Source organism: Moschus berezovskii, chromosome 12, assembly GCF_049115385.1.
Source record: "Moschus berezovskii isolate FMDL1 chromosome 12, NW_MosBer_1.0, whole genome shotgun sequence".
NCBI classification, from domain to species: Eukaryota; Metazoa; Chordata; class Mammalia; order Artiodactyla; family Moschidae; genus Moschus; species Moschus berezovskii.
In genome coordinates this window covers 95061847-95081040 of record NC_142471.1, presented here as the reverse complement: position 1 = coordinate 95081040, position 19194 = coordinate 95061847, and the positions used below count along the sequence as shown (strand labels likewise).

Sequence of the window (19194 nt, the reverse complement as noted above, 5' to 3'; positions counted from 1 at the left end):
CAGCAGCTGGCTCTGTTCTGGCAGTGGGGTCCTGGGTCTGCAAGTCCCTGGAGCAGAGCCTTTTCCTCAGAGAATTCAGAACACAACCACCCTCACAGCCCCCAGATGTGAAGGGCCCCCAGGGCCCCCACTCACCCTCCTGACATGTCAGATGGGGAGTCACTCACAGCTCTCAAGGCTCACCCAGGGAGCCACGAGCTCGGGTGGCTGGAGCAGGGAGACTCAGGGTCCGTCCACAGAGATCAGACATCCAGGCAGCTCCCTGTAAAGACCCCGGTTCAGCTCCAAAGACGTCCTGAGGAGGGCCAGATCAGAAGACAGGGGGATGCAGTCGCATTTTCCTTTTAAGAGAAAAATCCAGGATCAATTTGGCTGATGCAAGAAAAGGATGCAAAGAACTGGAGATCGGTGAGAAAAGCCTAGTTAGTGTGTGTAAGGTCAGTGCCGAGGCAACAAGTGAAGTGCACCCAAACCACACGCGCCCCGGGCTGCGGCCTCGCCCAGGAGTGGGCAAACACTAGTCCAGGGCTGTGGCCTCGCCCGGGCGCGGGGACACACACACACCCCAGGCTGTGCCCGCACACACGCGCCCCGGGCTGTGGCCTAGCCCGGGCACAGGGACACACATGCGCCCCGGGCTGTGCCCTCGCCCAGGCGTGGGGACACACACACACTCCCGGGGCTGTGCCCTCGCCCAGATGTGGGGACACACACTGCCGAGCTTCCTGCTGCTGTTTACACTGTCACAGGTGCCCCTGATGAAAACACAGCTTTCTATTGTGTAGCCGGGCACCGTTTATTCCCTCCATCCATCATAGGCCCCAGTTCATTCATCACATATATAGCCACAAGCTTCCCTGATGCTTTCTGGATTAGGCTGATGGTGCAGCTAGGACGACACCACGGCACTCACGCCTTAGACAGTGTGCACAGCAGGCGCGGGACACGCCCCCACCCGCACCGTGACTGCAGCTGACCCACCTTGCCGGCAGCCAGACTCCCAGGCTCAGGGTCGCGGGTCAGGAAGGAGAGGCAGGCGTCCCTCATCGCCCTGGGTCCTGAGAGGACTCAGGCCAAGAGTGGTGAGAGTCCGGCTGGGCAAGACCCCACTCCTCAGAAGGGGCCATTTCAGGCACCAAGAGCTATTTGTTTTCCCAAATTATTCTGGCAAGTGGCTATTTTCTATTCCGTTCACGTGACCCCAAATGGATGCATCTTGCATTAGCCTTCTGGCAGCTGGGAAGATAAAGCTGGAGTCTCTGAGTAAGCATGTCTTTTCAGGGCTGCCCCGCTCCTTCAGCAGCATCACACCAGCAGCTTTGGCAGCTGAGAGGAAAGGGCAGGCATGGAGCACGCTGCAGGCAGGCCAATTTGCCACGGATGGGCCTGCATGAGGGTCTGGTGGTCAGGGCCTGGCTGGCTCTGGGTACCGCCGTGGTATCTGAGGCAGCCAGTGGGCACCAGATGCCCCTTTCTTGCAGGGAAGTCGCCCTCACGTTTGCCAGGCTCCCATGCTGTCACCTCTGACTCGAGAGAATTAGCAAGGGGACAATAACAGTGGCAGAAGTTAGCAGGCTGGACCCGTGGGGGCAGCCTTTGGGCTCACCATGTGGTAAAACGTAAAGAAGCAGACACATGACACCTCTGGGGCTCCGGCTCTTTTAATGAGGCACACCCCCCCCAGCACACACCCCAACCCCCCTCAGCACACCCCACCCCCCCACCCTCCCAGCACACACCCCACGCCCAGCAAGCTGCTCACACACACTCAGTCTCGGCCAGCGGGCTGGGAGCTGGTGGTGCTGTCCAGGGCCCCGTGCCAGGATCTGGCGGCACGGGAGCCCCCTCCACGGGCCGCTTTCCCAGTGGAACCACCCTCGTGGGCCAGCAGCCACTCCTTCACGCCCACGCCTCCGGAGTAGTTGCCCACGGCCCCGCTGCTGCAGACCACTCGATGGCATGGGATGAGGATGGGGATCTGCAAGACAGTTAGGTGGCCACGTCAGCCTGGCCCCACGACCCACTGCGGCGGCCCTGCCCAGCCACGTGCAGGCCCCGTCTCAGCACGAGTCGCCCCTTGGCCTCTGAGTGTCCTGGGTGGGCTGGGGCAGGCCCAAGGTAAATGTGGGGCATCTTCTAGAGCAGGAGTCTCCAGCCCCCGGACCCACCCCAGTCTGTGGTCTGTGAGGAACCTGTCTTTCACGAAACTGGTTCCTGGTGCCAAAAAGGCTGGGTTCCAGAAAATCCCTTCATGCTAGGATTTGGGAGGAGAAAACAATTTCACTTGAGAAGTGATTTAAAATGTATACATACAGAATTTAAGAAGACATTCCCAAGTTTAGGTGCCATGCAAAGTTCCCAAACATTTCTGAGAAGTAAGAGGAAATGTCGGGGAATGCTGTGCTCAGAGGCCACTCTAAGCCCAAGGCTGGCAAACTGTGGGTGCGGCCCATGCAGTCCTCACCTGGTGTTGTGAATAAAGGTTTATTGGAACACAGCTATGCCCACTTGTTACATACCATATGCGGCTGCTTCTGCAAAACTGAAAACATTGACTGTCCTGCCCTTTACAGGAATCACTTGCTAACCCCTGCTTTACAGACACCAGTGGACTTGGGAGATGGGGGGGGGGCGCTGCTTCCCTCCTTAGCCTCTGATACAGAAAGTTCGAGAAGCTCCAGTTCTTATCTGTTCTTGTCTGAGAAGCGGTCGCCAGACCCCTGAATTCCACGCTGGGACCGACTCTTGGCCCTGGGGCCATGCCCTGGGCCCACCCTTCCTCCACAGGGTCCTCCCCGCCTCCCAAAAAAGCCCTAACGGGAAGACAAAGCTGCCCCGCGCCTTTCACAGCTGGAGACAAGCGGACTAGTTAGATGCCTGCCTAAATCAGCAGGGTGACTACCCTGAAAGCAAGGGCACTGCACAATGAAAGCAAATACACACACGGGGAACCGCCCAACAGTCAGAAAGGCTCTACTGCTAGGATCCTGGGGGTGACAGCCGCCCACGTGTGGAGCATCCCTGAGACGCACCAGGAAACACGGGCCCAGCACCACCTCCCAGAGAGGCTCACCTGCAGCTCACAACACTGCTGCACCAGCCCCAGGGGAGGAGCAGGCCCAGTTCCCAGGAGGCTGGGCAGGCAGGCCTGCACACCAGGTGCGGATGCCCCCAGAACAGGGCCTCCTCCAACGCCGGCACACCATGGACTGGCCCGGAGCTGGCCGCGTGCAGACCTGCAGGAGCGTGAAACCCCACGGAGTGGACCGGACTGGACAGCAGGGCCCACGGGCACTGGATGCGACTCTGGTGGGGGCTATGGCTCCTTCTGCAGCCACACAGGCAAGTCCCACCGTGCCCTGTGCTCCTCAAGGTGACCCCACCAGAGGGACCCTGCTCTCCCAGCTGGGGCCTCCTCAGCAAGAGGCCCAAGAGGTCCCTGGCAACCCCACTGGGTCTGTTCCTGGAGGTGAGGCCTGCTGTCTGCACGGGGCTCTGACTGCAGGTGGTGGTGGGGCTCCTGGGCTGGGCTGGCCCCCCCCAGCCCCAAGGGGAGGGCAGCTCACTGAGCAGCCGTCCTTGGAGGAAGGCAGGAGAGTGTCCACCTAGCACTTGCAGTGTCCGGCAGAGGGACCGCCTGCCCCCCAGCATGGGGGTCCTGTCTGGAGAGGGGCTGTGGTGGGGAGCTGGGCACAGGCCTTCAGAGACCAACGTGTGGGGGACCTCCACTCAAGGTAACCAGGCACCTCTGCTCCCCGGGAGGTCATCTCTGCCTTCACTGGAGGACTTCACTGCGGATGGAGCAGGCTGTCACCTGCTGGCACTCGACACACACACCCTCCTGGGGTGCCCCTCTGTGGGGTGGCCCCTGTCCCGGGAGGGTGGCTGGATCCCTGGCCTTGTCGTGTCCTGGACATGCTGCTCAGTAAGGATACAGCAGGGAAAACAAGCCTGACGCGCACACTGTGACCCCACACCCTCCGTGGAGCCCAGGCCTGACTCCGCAACCTGAGGGCGCAGCAAGCCTCTCGCCCGGGTCCGAAAGCTGTCTGGAGGCCCCCACTCTGCACACTGCCCTGGGGGACTGCAGAGGCAGGGCCCAGAGGTGGCAGTCCGACCTCCCTTGCCTCACAGACCAGCCCTGACTCCGGTTTTGGGGAGTCTGGGTTGCCATGGTAATGTGTGCTGTCTGTGGAGTTCTAACCCCGCGTGGTGAGGAAAGCTTGGGCTTCCCTCTCCTGCATAGTTTGGCCGAGCGAGAAGCGGTCACACTGCTGGGCCTGTCCACAGCACACAACCAGGCGGGAACAGAAAACTTTAGGAACAGAGTGTTTGCTCTGATTGGGGGTTTTATCAAATACAATAGTCACATTAATAATTGCTGGGAGGACATGATTAGATAATACACAATTCAAGTTTTTGACTGATAAGGAGGTAGATACTTAATTCAATTTAGTTTTATAAACATTTAGGCCCCAATTCAATTTTCCTCCCGAACAACAGATTTCACACACAAGCTCTGCTTTTCTTCCCTCTTGCCCAACAAGCTACGAAACTGTGTAACGTGACCCTCTCTTCCTATGCACCACGCGGATAACAGACTGCTGGCCTGGAACAGCAATTACAGAGACAGCTATGGCCAGTCTTCATCTTTGATGGGAACTGGTGACTGACCGAACACACACAATTCTCACCTCCAGAAACGGGAACACCGCTTCTGTTCATGCTAATTTCAGTGACAGGTTCCAGACTGTTAAAATAATGAAACCTGCTAAAATTCATTGTGCCCCTAAGGACATTTCAAAGGATCCATACCCTTTATGCCCTCTCCTTTAAAGCCTGTGCTGCATAAAATGTAATTTTTATCAATAACCAAGTAGCTCATAATATCATAGCTGCATTGAAATCTTCATGCTGTGAAATCTAATTCATCCAATACATGAATCCATCACTTACACAGACCCTTTCTCAAATGCTATAAAACTTCCAAACCCATAGATTTGTCTCCAACAAAAATAACACGAAGGGGCCTTTCAATCAATAATGGAATCCCTCTGATTCTGGTGCTGGCTGAATATTTTCTCCAGCTTTGCCTTTGTTCTTGTGGGTAGCAGCCCACAAGGGAAAGAGCTTGTTTTCACTTGCGGCCTCATCAATACCTAAATCCTGGTGAACAAGTGACACTGAGAAGCTGTAATCAATAGCTCCCTGTGTGTTTTTTTCTTCTGGTCAAATGGTTCAGCCCCACTGACAGCCCTGACACTTAGAACATGATGCTAAATCTTTATCAACAGCCATCTGGGTGACTGGCAGGACAAGACTCGGGGGGTCATTAAGGCTCATGGCAATCTGCGAATAAACGAACTCCTCAGGAATGCACTTGTTTAGGAAAAGGTGGGGAAACTCTCTGGCAAGTATTGATTACCTCTGAACTGCATTTAGCAAATTCTGAGGATGAGTGGGAGGATGCTTTATCAGGCAGGGTGTGAGCCCTCATCAACCTGCCCCACCAGAAGACTGCCGCCCCAGGGCTGGGTCTGGGACAGGGCCTTCCGGAGGGCTGCCAAGTCATTCCACCTGGGCTATTAATCCGTTCTCGGGAAATTCTGGAAAAACCAAGGGCCTGGGGTGGGCTGAAACCCCCCCAGCAGCAGACACCACCCCTCAGTCTGCAGGTGAGCAGCCCACGCCTCGAGCACAGGCTGTCACGGGGGCCTGTGCATGTCATTTGCTGCCGAACACCACGGAACGGGCGCACCGTGAGTGCCAGGGTGTTCTGCAGCTTCTGCGTCCGCCTGTCCGCCACGCTCCTCCTCAACACAGACGTGGCTTCACTGGGTACGTCTCCAGGCCGTGCTCCTTGTGCTGGAGCCCACGTGTGGCTCTGTGGCTGGACTCTGCCGTCGGCACTGAGAAGGGGGACGTGTCTGCTGGGTCCAGTCCCTGACTAGGCCCCTCATCCCTTCAGATCCCCGGGTCCCCTTAGGACCCCTCAGCCCGCTCTACGGATGATCCGAAGACCTCTGAGCATGGCTGACTCTGCTGAGCTGGCCCAGCTGCACAGCACGCAGGCTATCTCCTTCTGGGAGCACCCCAGGTCTTTTGATTCACCCCTGGAGGCATCTACTGGGTCCTCTGCAACTTTCTTGTCAGGCTGGGGTTCCTGTGTGAGGCCAGGCAGTGCCCGGCGACAGAGGGATGCCCAGGGCAGGGTCAGTGGCTCGCGGGGTGGCACCACCATGAGGGGCCACGGTGTGGGCAGCATCGGGCAGCATCCTCCCCGTGTCCTCAGACTGTCTGGGCACGTGCCCACCGGGACGTCAGGACGGGGACTGCACGGACAGAAGCGCCTCAGGCCCTGCAAGAGCCTGCTTTACGGCGTCAGGGCTGAGGCCACAGTCGCAGAGACTAGCAGCAGGAGGAGGCGGCCCTGCTGCCTGCAGGACAGTAGAGACGTCTGAGCGCCGCCTCACGCGCCGCTGCCCGCAGCCGCAGCCTGGCCACTTCAGAAAGCGAGGAACTGTGCGCATCATGAGGGGCAGGTGTGGGCTGCTCACCTGTGCACGTCCGTGAGCAGGGCTGCACACACCGACGGGGCAGGCAGTGCTGGGATGCAAGGCCAGCCTCAGGCAGGGGATGGCCCCTCAGGGAAGGGAGCAGAAGGACCAAGCACCCCAGGGCATGAATGGAGTGCGGACAGACGGGAGAATTCCCTGGGATGCAGGAAGCGGGCACCTCCAGAGCTCGCCCAGAGGCCCTGAGTGGACACACAGCACCGGCCGAAGTCAAACTGTCCAACAGAGTGACCCGGGAGAAGGCGGGGGCCTTCCAGAGGGAGGAGCCGCATCAGTGTCACTGGGAAATCTCAACAGTTACCCTTGGAGATTGATCTAGGGTCATCCATGTGTGCCCTGCACACAAGGCCTGCAGTCTGTGGAGACAGCGTGTGTGAACGACGCTGGAACGCTGCGACGGAAGCTCAGGGGGTGCAAACATGACACCGGCCTGCTCCCCCAGCCTCTGCCACACAGAGATCGCGACTCGGGAGGCGGCGGTGCTGTCACCTGCCGCACACTGCTCCCAACAATCTGGGGTGTTTAATACGGACGCAGACTCTGCTCCAGGCAGATGAATGCTAAAACAGCCCACGCACACCCACAGGAGCCGCCCCTGCACCAGCAATGATGCGGTTTTGTGTGGAAGGCCGAGTGGCCGCCCTCCCGAGACACTGGACCTGTTCCAGGGGCCGCCAGCTGAGGGGAGGGGGCTGCGGGCCGTGCTGGGCAAATCCCGCCTCTCCCTGGTGAGCACGGACAGGAACCGTACTGAAAACACACAGCAAAGCCACAGCGATGTTTTAAGAACTGGACTGATCTGATGGAGTAACTCCCCACCCCACGATGTGACCATCTGTTGGCTTTTCCTTATTGAATGGCACTCTCCCACCATGTTACAGAGTCCCTACAGCTTCAGGGAGAGACCGTCCCAGGGCGACGGCACCCGGGTCTGGAGAGCCCATTCCTGAGAGACAGCACCCGAGTCTGGAGAGCCCGTCCCGGGGCGATGGCGCCCGGATCTGGCGGGCACCGCAGACCAATGACACCGGGGACGTTCCAGGGTTCCGTGCAATAGTGTGAGGGCTCCCAGAGGCTGAGCTGCTGTGTGGACGGGGTGCCCTTCCCACCCCCTGCAGGGTCCTCAGGCGAGTGTGGCCGTGGCCAGGCCCACACCACAGACTTCCGAGACTGGACGGCCCCCTTCCAGAGGCCCCGACGTGACCCCCACCTCTCCTCCCCAGCAGCCCAGGCTGCCTCTGACACTCGCCTGAATCGAAGGACCCTTGGACCCTGAACGTGGTGCCCCAGCGTCCCGCTGACCACGGCCGGGTTGACCCCGCAGCCACACACTCACAGGGTTGCTCCTCATGGCTCCTCCCACGGCCCGCGCTGCTCTGGGGTTGCCCGCCAAGGCTGCTAATTGCTGGTAAGAAACCGTTTCTCCGAATTTCACAAGCTTCAGCAGCTTCCATAACACCTGTCTGGTGAATGACTCTGAAAGGGAGAAAGCAAATGACGTTATTGGGACAAACGGCTCCAACAGCTAAGATACAAATAGCTGCCAGTCCTGAAAGAGAAAATGCAACAACGTACACAGAGGTGTTACTTAATTAAAACCCAGCTCCGCACGGGGTCCTGTCACCACGTCACCCACGAGGAGGATGCGCGGGAGGAGAGCCGAGGGCGGGCCAGCACCTCTGCAGGCCTCACCAGCGGGCAGCACAGCTGGCCCGCCCTCCCACCTCCCTGGAGCTCCACGTGGGCCTGTGGCGCGCTCTCCCGGGGCCAGCGCGGGTGTGGGTCGGCATGCAGCTCACTTCCCTGCGTGCACCGACTTTGGAAGCTTTGTACTGCTTGTTCAACCCTGACTCCAGCTGGGACGCAGGAGGAAAAGGAGGCTGTGCGCTGGACCATGGTCTGACGCTGGCTTAACCGTCCCCACCCGAGAGCGAGCAGGCTTAGGATGCCAGACACCACGGTCCATGAGGCTGGCGGTGACCTTGGCTCCAGGCATCCGTAAAGAGCAGAGCTACAAAGATGAAACAGCCTCACCCCCGTGTTACTGAGCAGCCACATCGAGCTGCTGCAGGGTGCAGAGGAGGACGCAGGAGAGCCAAGCATGCTGCGGGCAGAGCGTGCTTCTGCGTGTGCAGGGTGCTGCAGAGCCGAGCACGGGCCAGGCCGTCTCAGCCGAGGCCTCTCCTCTTTCCCCAGAAGACACGTACCTGCGAGCACGGGACAGGGAGCTGCCCACCCCCACCACCTCCCCAAGGCGAGGGCAGGAGCGCCCAACATGGCGACAAAGGGAAGGATTCCACGGGCAGTTCCTGGGTCCACAACAGCACCAATTACATACACCTAATGCCAAGCTGGCCAAGTGCAATGTGGTTCTTAAAGAAAACACACCCTTACACGCATGTTAAATAATAAAAATCACTTCTTAACTGAAGGGAATGATAATCACTTCACTGGGAGAAAAATCTGTTTAGTCTTTATTATAACATTAAGCAAATTAAACATCAGCATAATCCAGGTGATACTAGAAAAGGGTCAGCAAAGAAATTGACTTTGTTGTTCATTAATTTACATGGATTAGTAGAGGGCAGAAAGATAGCAAATGTGCTCTAGTTTTTTATGATATAATTTCAAACTCTACACCATTTGTGGCAGGAGGGTGACTTTGGGGTTAATCAGACTGATTTGTCCTTTTAATTGCTTTCTATTCAAAGAAAATTCATTAGATAATGTTCTCTTCAAAATTCATGAATCAATTTAACTGAAGAAACCACATTAACAGCTTTGGGTTCATTAGCACATGCGGTTGTGTGACTAGCTGATTGCTGTGAGGGTTTCCTTAGGCAAACAGACTTTGTTTACTGTGATTTCTTTAGAAAGCGTTTTGAAATCAAACTGTTAATCATTATTATTGTCATTGCTGTTGTGCCTAACTTAAAAGGAATAAAAAAGAAAAGCAAGGCAGCTTGGTGGTAACTTGGAGAAAAAGAGGTTTCAGGGACAGCTGTCTTGAAAAAGAAACAATAAAAGCAGCCCAAGTCAATACTGCAAGATGCCAAGGCCAGTTTCCAGCCTTCCTCCGAGAACACAGAGCTGCCGGTTCTGTCTTTCATGCTCTGGCTCGGGCAGAGGATGCTGTCCAGGAGAGCGGCCTGGGACCTACGGAACCAGCAGGGACGGCGAGGGGTACGTGTGAAGGGGACTGGAGACAGAGCAGCTCTGAGGAGCCATGTCCGCTCCTCCACCCTCACTGGAGTGCCAGCCCCGGGGCTGCTCTGATGGTTACTGCCAAGTTACAGAGCGCCTCTCCTTCCAAGGGCAGAAGCATCATATAATAAAACAATTACAAGTCCCTGTGTAAGCACAGAGTTTATCAAACATTTTTGGCTTCAGTGGCAATTTTTCACGGGGAACAAGATGAGAATCTTGTACATGCCCGGTAATATATTAGGATAAATAGCTGAAAAAATGCAGTATTTTGCAATTAAGCACATCATTTTTTTTTTTTTTTTTTAACCTGGAACTCAATCCACCTTGTAGGGAGCACATGCATTGATTAGTCTTAAGCAGCTCTCCGAGTCAGTGCCTTGCCACGGACCTGTGCAAAAATCAGACCTGAGCCCCACTTCTCCAGAAAGGATGGGCAACACTGTGAGCTGCTGAGTATCATTCTGAAATGCAGTAAAAAATCTGCTCATAAAAATGAACATAATATGGAAAACACATTCTCTTGAAGGTGTTCAGTTCAGTTGCTCAGTCGTGTCCGACTCTTTGTGACCCCATGAACCGCAGCACACCAGGCCTCCCTGTCCATCACCAACTCCCGGAGTCCACGCAAACCCATGTCCATTGAGTCGGTGACGCCATCCAACCATCTCATCCTCTGTCGTCCCCTTTTCCTCCTGCCCTCAACCTTTCCCAGCATCAGGGTCTTTTCAAATGAGTCAGTTCTTCACATCAGGTGGCCAAAGTACTGGAGTTTCAGCTTCAACATCAGTCCTTCCAATGAACACCCAGGACTGATCTCCTTTATGATGGACTGGTTGGACCTTCTTGAAGTCCAAGGGACTCAAAGAGTCTTGGTGAGGTGACCACATAAATCTTTAGTGGTGGGACCATCATTTCAGGTGGCCCTAAGGACTGATGCTGAAGCTCCAACACTTTGGCCACCTGATGTGAAGAACTGACTCACTGGAAAAGACCCTGATGCTGGGAAAGTGTGAAGACAGGAGGAGATGGGGACGACAGAGGGTGAGAGGGCTGGATGGCATCACCACTGCAATGGATATGAACTTGCGCAAACTCTGGGAGACGGTGAGGGGCAGGGACGCCTGGTGCGCCACAGTCCACGGGGTCACACAGAGTTGGACACGACTGGCGACTGACCAGCAGTAGCAGCGAGTGGTGCCCACTGAAGCACCAGCTGTCTCCTGTGGAGGCCCCACGGAGGGCAGGCCGCGGCCCTCGCAGGCCATACTCTGTTTGCTCCTCTCCCTCGCCCTCTCCAGCCTGTCCTGGGCCTCAGGCGGGGTCAAGGCTGGCTCTACGAGAAGACTGTTTTTTTAGCTCTCCCTTATCCTAAGGACCTGGTCCTTTCCATTTCAGCCTCGGTGGCTACTCAGACCTGCCCACTGTAACCACCTAAACCTGGTGAAGACTGTTTTCTAAACCCTCCCTCTTCCTGGACTGCTGGATGGGACATCATGGGCTGGGCTGCTGACGACACTGCAGGCCTGTGGGATGCCCTGCCATAGCACTGAACCTGCTGTCCACACCTGGGTCATGGCCACCTGACAGGTTTCTGACTTTCCAAGGGCTCTCCAGGCCTGGCCTTCTCTGGCCTCTGGCAGAGAGGGAGCCCGCAACACCCTGGAATGAGCACCAGGTTCTGATCAGGCGAATCCAGCAGAGTTCTGACACCACGTGCCCCTCAAGAGTAAATCGGCTAATGTAACCTGATGCTGTCTCAGCATCAAAGCAGCCAGATGGCCTTCCCAGGAAGGAACCCGGGGGGGCGGGGGAGACCACGACAGCAACAGGGCTGGGGTGAGCACACGCTACTGAGCGACTCTGTGAAGCCTGGGCACAGAGCGCAGGGGAGCAGGAAGAAACAGCTGGGGACGAGGGATCTGAAGATGCACTGCGGTGATGTACCCGTTTACCACGTTTACTTCGAAAATCCCCACAGGACTGACTGTGGGCTTCCCAGGTGGCACTAATGGTAAAGAACCTGCCCGCCAATGCAGGAGACTTCAGAGATGCAGGTTTGATTCCTGGGTGGGGAAGATCCCCTGGAGAAGTAAACGGCAACCCACTCCAACATTCTTGCCTGGAGAACCCCATGGACAGAGGAGCCTGGTGGGCTACAGTCCAGGGGGTCACATAGTCAGACACGACTGAAGGGACTTTGCACGCACACAGGGTGGACTGTGGCCTGGACCCTGGAGGTGGTGTCAGTGCAGACGGAGCCCAGGAGCCCTTGCTGGCGTGAGCAGGGGGAAGCCCCCGCAGGGATACTCTCGGGAACTCTTTGGCCCCCAGGGAATCCTGCCGTGTGTGCAGGGGGTGGCATTGGTGGGCGTCAGCAGGTGCTGAGAGCTCTGAGGAGGAATGTCCTTTCTGAGGGGAAGCGCCGTGGGCCCAAAGCTGGCTGGGCCCCCCGCATTCTCCGTCTCTCTGCTCCTGCTGCCCGGCCCCAGAGGCCTGTGCGATTGCAGGAGTGTGAGGGAGAGGACCAGGGAGGCTGTGGAGGTACAGGGGACTGGGAAAGCCCACCAGACCCTGAGCTGTGCGGGTGGATCCGACGTGAAACCCAAGGCTGAGAACAGAGGGAAGGCTGAGCCCCTGCTGTGGTCCAGGGGGCGGCCCTGAGGAGGACTGCGGAGGCTGCAGGGTGCGGACACTGAGAGCGCAGCCGCAGAAGCCTGGCCAGGACCCAGGGGTTGCAGGCCAGGTCAAGGGTCTCGCCAACACGAGTATCAGCGTTACCCACAGGACTCATGTGAGACTCAGGGTCTCAGAGCATCTATTCAAAATGAGCGGGTTACAAGGTCCAGGACACTCAGCATACGAAGAGTCAGGAAATCCTCAGCCTTCCTGGGTAAAGAAAATCACCAACTGTAATGGCCAAGAAGACATGGAAGTTAGACTCCCCTGACAACCCCTGCCCCGCCAAGCTTTCTGAGGTGTAATTAACAAAACTGCGAGACACCCAAAGTGTACAATGTGATGACATGATAGACATCAACTGAGGACAGCTTTACAGGATCTGTGATAAGGATGCTGTGGGAAGGGAAAACACCCTTGGAACAAGTGAAAATAGAGTTTCCAAAAAAAATGAAAATTACGAAGAAAAATCAAACAGAGAATGTAGTACTGAAACACACAATATCCAAAAAGGAAGAACTGCACAGCATGGGCTTAAGGGCAGACTGGAGATGCCAGACGCAGAGCCGACCAGCCTGAAGACAAGTCAGCAGAAATGGTCAAGCTGAGAGGCAGGAGAGAACGCCAAAAGCAAGCGACAATATCCAAAACAGCCTCGGGAACGCGGTGGAAAAGCCAGAAGGCCTAACACGCGTGTTACTGAAGTTCCAGAAGGAGAGAAAGCAAAGTGTGGTGTAGAAGAAAAAAACTCAAAGAAGTAATAGCTAAAAATTGCCCAGATCTGGCAAAAGATATACAACCATAGATTTAAGAAGCTCAGCCATGTGCAAAGGGACAATCCCAAAGAAATCCACTCCCAAACCCATCAAGATGAAGCTGCTGAAATCTAAGGATGAAGATAGAAATCTGGAAAACAAGGAAAAATGGCGTACTATTTATGGGAAAACAATGCTTGAATGACTGTAGAATTCTTACAGAGACCGCAGAGGTCAGAAGGAAGCAGAATGGCAGTTTTAAAAGTGCTGAGAGAAAAGAACTATCAGCTCAGAATTCTATATCCCGTTTCGAAAAAAAATCCTTCAAGGGTGAAGTTAAACTAAAGACATTTTTAGATCAAAAAACCTAGAGATAATGCATTGCCAATAGACCTAAAACGCTAAAGGAAGCTCTTCAAGTAAGAAGCAAAATAACACCACAGGGAAGCATGGAACATTAGGAATAAAAGCAGAACAAAAGAAATAGTAACTATTTGGCTAAATACCACAGATTCTTCTTCTGCTGAGTTCCTCAAAGTGTGTTTAATGACTGAGCGTAAAACCATGGCATCAACAGGTAAGGTTCGCAGTGTGTGCGGGTGTGGACCATCAGCAGCAGCTGGCAGAGCTCCGTGGCAGCGAAGGCTTCTGTGCGCCACGTTAAGGTGGTGACGCGCTGACTCCAGTTAGTGTGACAGTGACGTATGCAAGTATTATAACCCCTGAAGCATCCACCAGAAAAACTGTAAGATGTGATACAGTGAGAAGCAGATGACAAACTAAAAAATGCTAAACTATTCCAAAGGAAAGAAAGAGAGGGGAACGATAAATGAAAAACAGAGGGAAAAGACAGAAAACAGAGAATATTATGTGATAATAAACAATAAAATGTAAGAAATAAGATAGCAATAAAATGACATAAACGTCTGACACACCAACCCTAAACATTCATGTACCTCAACAACAGGGTTCAAATGCATGAAGCAAAAGCTGACAAAAATGAAACGATAATTACTCAAATCCACAATTATACTTGAAGACTTCACTACTCCTCTCTTGCAACTGACAGAAATGTTTGAGAAAAGCAAAGATGCGGAAAGAAAAAAACACCATCAACCAACTTGCTTTAACTTTATAGAACACTCAGTAACAGTAACTCTGCTGTTATATATTCTACATATTCTAAAGAATATGTATTCTTTAGAAATGCACATGGAATACTAATCAAGATATAGCATATTCTGGATTATGAAACAAACATTAACAAATTTAAAACAATTGAAATCAGACAAATGGTTTTCTCTGATCATAATGGAAAAAGGGAAAAGGAAAATCTCCAAATATTTGAAGAGTAAATAACCTATGAGCCACAGAAGAAGCCTTAAGGAAAAGAAAACAAAACTGAGCTGAATGACACTGAAAATACGCATATCACAGTCCACAGGACACAGCTAAAGCAACATTTAGAGGGATATTTATAGTACCAAGTGCATATTTTAGAAAAAAGTCTCAAATTAATGATAGTATAAAACACAACAATAATGCTCTGAGCTATCAGTCGTGTCCGACTCTGCGACCCCATGGTCCCACCAGGCTCCTCTGTCCATGGGATTCTCCAGGCAAGAACACTGGAGTGGGCTGCCATCCCTCCTCCAGGGGATCTTCCCAACCCAGGGATGGAACCTGGGTCTCTTGCATTGCAGGTGGATTCTTTACCATCTGAGCCACCAGGGAAGCCCATAACAATAATAAGCTTCCAATTTAAGAAACCAGAAAAAGAAAATACAAGTAAACCAAAAGAAGGAGGAAAGGAATAATAAAGGTAACGACAGAAACCAGTGAAACTGAAACACGTGAAACCAAAACCAGGTTCTTTGGGAAGATAAACTGATGAATCTTTAGCAAAAGGCTCATTAAAGACCCCTGTCAACATAAGAAATTAACGAGGGGCTCTCACTACTGACCTCACAGACATTAAACTGATGAAAATAATTCCTACAAAAAAATCTGTGTGCAATACTCAAGGTATCAAAACTGACCAACGACCAAAACTCAACAAAGATGGAACAGACAACTGGAAGAGTCCTGTAACTATCAAAGAGCTTGAATTCATAGTTTAAAATCTTCTGAAATCATAAGGCCAGATAATTTCACCAGAACATTCTATCAAACATTTAAAAGAATAGATCAGTTCAGCATAATTTTTTCAGAATAATAGAGAAGGGAACAATTCCTAAGGCATTTTATGAAGGTGTAATTATCCAAATACCAAAATCAAAAAAGTAAGCAGAAAGGCACAGATCCAAGATCTCTCACGGACATATATGCAAAAATTCTCAACAAGGTACTTGCATATCAAATCGAGAAATATATCAAAAACAAGACATTAAAATTCAGTGGAGTTTGTCCTAGGAATAGAAGGCTGATTCAATATTTGAAAAAATTAACCTCTTATAAAGCTACATTAATCAAGATAGGATATATTGGTGAAAAAATACATAGATCAATGGAACAGAATTAGAAAAACGAGGCAAGTCCATGGAAAAAGGATACTCTTTCCAAAAAATGGTGCTTGAACAACTGGGCAGCCACATGCAAAATATGAATCTAAATAGACTATGTATCTTCTACAGAAACCGACTCAAAGTAGACCATAGGCCTAAATCTAAGAGGCAAAACTATGAAAACCTCCATGAAACGGAAAAAAGTAGGTAAGCTGAACTTTATCATAATTAGTTTTTGCTCTGTGAAAGATGCTGTAAGCATACCTTACAGAAAAGTCACAATCTGAAAGAAAAATTTGCAAGATATATATATTTGATAAAGGACTTGTATACAAAATACACAAAGAATTCTTAGAAACTCAACAAGAAAATGACCCAATTATAAAGTGGATAAGAGTTTAACTTGGGCCTCGCACGAGCGGCGCCAGGGAGTGGGTCTTCTGTCTTGGGAAGATCCCCGGAGGAGGGCATGGCAACCCAGTCCAGGATCCTTGCCTGGAGAATCCCATGGACAGAGGAGCCTGGTGGGGTATACAGTTCATGGGGTTGCAAAGAGTCAGACAAGACTTAGCAATTAAGCACAAGAGTTTAACAGACACCTCCTCACCAAAAAAGATATACAGGTGACAAATAAGCATCTGAAAAGATGTTGAACATCATTTGTCATTAGGGAGTTATAGGTTAAAATAATGAGATATGATTAGATACTATTAGAATGGCTAAAAACCAACCAACCAACCAAACTAAAAAGCCTCAACAGTACTGATTGCTGGCGAGGATGAGGGATATTCAGTCACTGCTGATGAAAATGCAAAGCAGAACAACTACTCTGGAAGAAAGTTTGCTAATTTCTTACAAAGCGCAACAGAAGCTTACCACGTGAACGAGTGACTGCATTCCTAGGTATTTATACTCAACAGACTGGAAAACTCTCATCCACACAGAAACCTGCACATGGGTGCTTACACAGCTTTATTTACCTGCTGCCGAAAGCTGGAAGTGACCGAGATGCCCTTAGAATAAACTATGGAACATCCACACAGTGGAGTATTATGCAGTTGTGTAAATACTGACCTTTCAAGTCACAGAAAGACATGAAAGAATATTAAAGGTACACTGCTAAGTGAAAAGATTTTTTTTGAAAAGGCTACATGCTGTATGACTCCAACTCTGTGACATTTTGGACATTTTTTAAAAGGAATAACAATAGAGCCATACATGAAATGTATACAAATTAATAGCAACAAAATATTTAAGAAAATGGAGGATCCCGGGAAAGGATGCAAGTGGTAAGGAGAATCTAACCATATTACCAATGTATGAACAACTCCAGTGAAGTGTGTGGGAGGAAAAACAGTGACCTAAGTAATTTTGGAAACGAGTGGAGCCTATAAGACTAAGGCAAAAGGCATTGCACTGCACAATGTACTCTGGTTGACAAGGCCGTTTCCCACGGAAGGACAGGATGAAAATCCCAATACTGCAATACAGTATACTGGGCTCCAACAACTAAGCAAATGGATAGCAGAAGATGGGAGCCAGCTTCTCACTGATGCAAGAGGAGTGCACAGATAAGCAAGGGGAGGAGGCTAGAATGATCCATGTAATAATGGATTAGAAATCTATGTAGATTTGAGTATTAACTAATGTTTAGAAGACGTGGGAGGGTTCGATCCCTGGGTTGGGAAAAACCCTGCCACTGCTACTCTAGTATTCTGGCCTGGAGAATTCCATGGACTACAGTCCATGGTGTTGCAAAGAGTCGGACACAACTGAGTGACTTTCACTCTACCTGAATATTGGCAGAGGTCAATGCCAACCTCAACAGTGTTAAATCATAATGATAGTATGGACTCTTGACATGATTTCATGAAAATGGCACTTTACCTCTGTGCTTTTCCTCCTATAACTCCACAGCTCCAGTCTATGATGAGAAAAGAATCATATAAATTCTAATATAACGACATTCTACAAAATTCCTGACAAGTACTCTAGAAAACTGCAAAGGTCATCTTAGACAAGGAAAATCTTGAGAAAATGTCAAAGCTCAGAGAAATCTAAGGAGATATAATGACCAAATCTAATATGGTATCCTAAAATGGTTCCCGAAACGGAAGGACATTACATTAAACCTAAGGAAATCTGAATAAAACATGAACTTTAGTTAAGTAAGATATCAACAATGGTTCATTGAATTAACAAGTGTATCAGTAATACAAAAGGTCAATTATAGGGCAAAATAGATGTGGGTACAAGTGGACTCTGTACTTACTCAATTATTATTATTGTTTTTGTTTTTTTTTGGTAAATCTAAAACTGTTCTAAAAAATAAAGTGTACTTAAAATGAACTAATATGAGCCACCATATTAACAACCTAATGAAGAAAAAGACATAATAATATTAATCATGGTAGGAAAAAAATTTAAGAAGTTTCAACATCCATTCATGATGAAAGCTCTCAGCCACCCTGGAATAACCCAATAAAGGTAATGACAAAAACCCACAGTTAATATCATACTTAACTGTGAGAAGATGAATGCTTTTCTCCACAAGACTGAGAAAGAAGCAAGGGTGCCCACGTCTATTCAATATCACAGTGGGAGTTTTAGCCGTTACAATAAGACAAGAAAATAAATATATTTTGAAAGGAAATAAAACTGTCCCCATTTACAGGCAATGTGATTTGTTTATGGGAAAACACGTAAGAATCTATCAAAACAAACAAACATGCCAACAACAAAACCAGCTTTGAACTAATAGGCGAATATAGCAGAGTCACCAGGTACAAGGTCAACACACAAAAGCCAATCCCAGTTCTGTTACTGGTAACAGCTCCAACCGAACTGAAATACTGAGATTTAAATCTAACTATACACAAGATCTTTATGCTGAAAACTACAAAATGCTGATACATTGATAATACTATAGAAGAAAACCTAAATAATTTGAGAGACATACCATGTTCATGGATAGGAAGTCTCAGTATTACAAAGATTTCAATTCTCCAAAAACTGATCCACTGATTTATTTCCATTCCAGTCAAAATCCCAGAGGTATTTTTTGAAGATATAGACAAGATGATTCTAAAACTTACCTGGAAAGGCAAAGGAACTTGAACAGTCAAAACATTTTGAAAAAGGCAAAAGAAAAAAAAAAGACTGAGAAATCACACCAGCAGGTTTTAAGACATACTATTATGCTGTTACAGATTAAGATAATGTGAAGTTTATAAAGGGATAAACACAGAGACTTTCAAAGGAGACTAACATACAATGTCCAAATGGTTTATGACAAAGTTGCAAAAGCATTTCAATGGAAAAAGGGTATTACTTTCAAAAAGTGGTGATGGAAAACTTGATATCTAGATGCAAAACACTGAACTCTGACCTAAATCTCATACCTTTTAAAAATTAATTTAAAATAAATCATTTAAATAAAACTTGCAACTAAAAAAGAAAATTTTAGACCAGAGGAGA

At 50.4% G+C, this 19194-nt stretch overlaps 1 protein-coding gene across 7 annotated transcripts in view; it reads right to left on the bottom strand.

The window, feature by feature from the left end:
* Positions 1 to 1726: 1726 nt before the first annotated feature.
* The window catches only part of MGMT (O-6-methylguanine-DNA methyltransferase), a 272074-nt gene continuing 254606 nt past the window's right edge, over positions 1727 to 19194 (bottom strand). For 5 of the 7 annotated variants that reach the window (XM_088842437.1, XM_088842433.1, XM_088842432.1 and 2 more), the window contains 2 exons: positions 7825 to 8051; positions 1727 to 1978 (listed from right to left, as the gene is read on the bottom strand). In XM_088842437.1, coding sequence (XP_088698563.1) covers positions 1769 to 1978; positions 7825 to 8051 — 437 coding nt within the window. In that variant the 3' untranslated portion in view covers positions 1727 to 1768. The remainder of the gene's footprint in view (positions 1979 to 7824; positions 8052 to 19194) is intronic. The other 2 variants (XM_088842434.1, XM_088842436.1) reach the window with 1 other exon arrangement.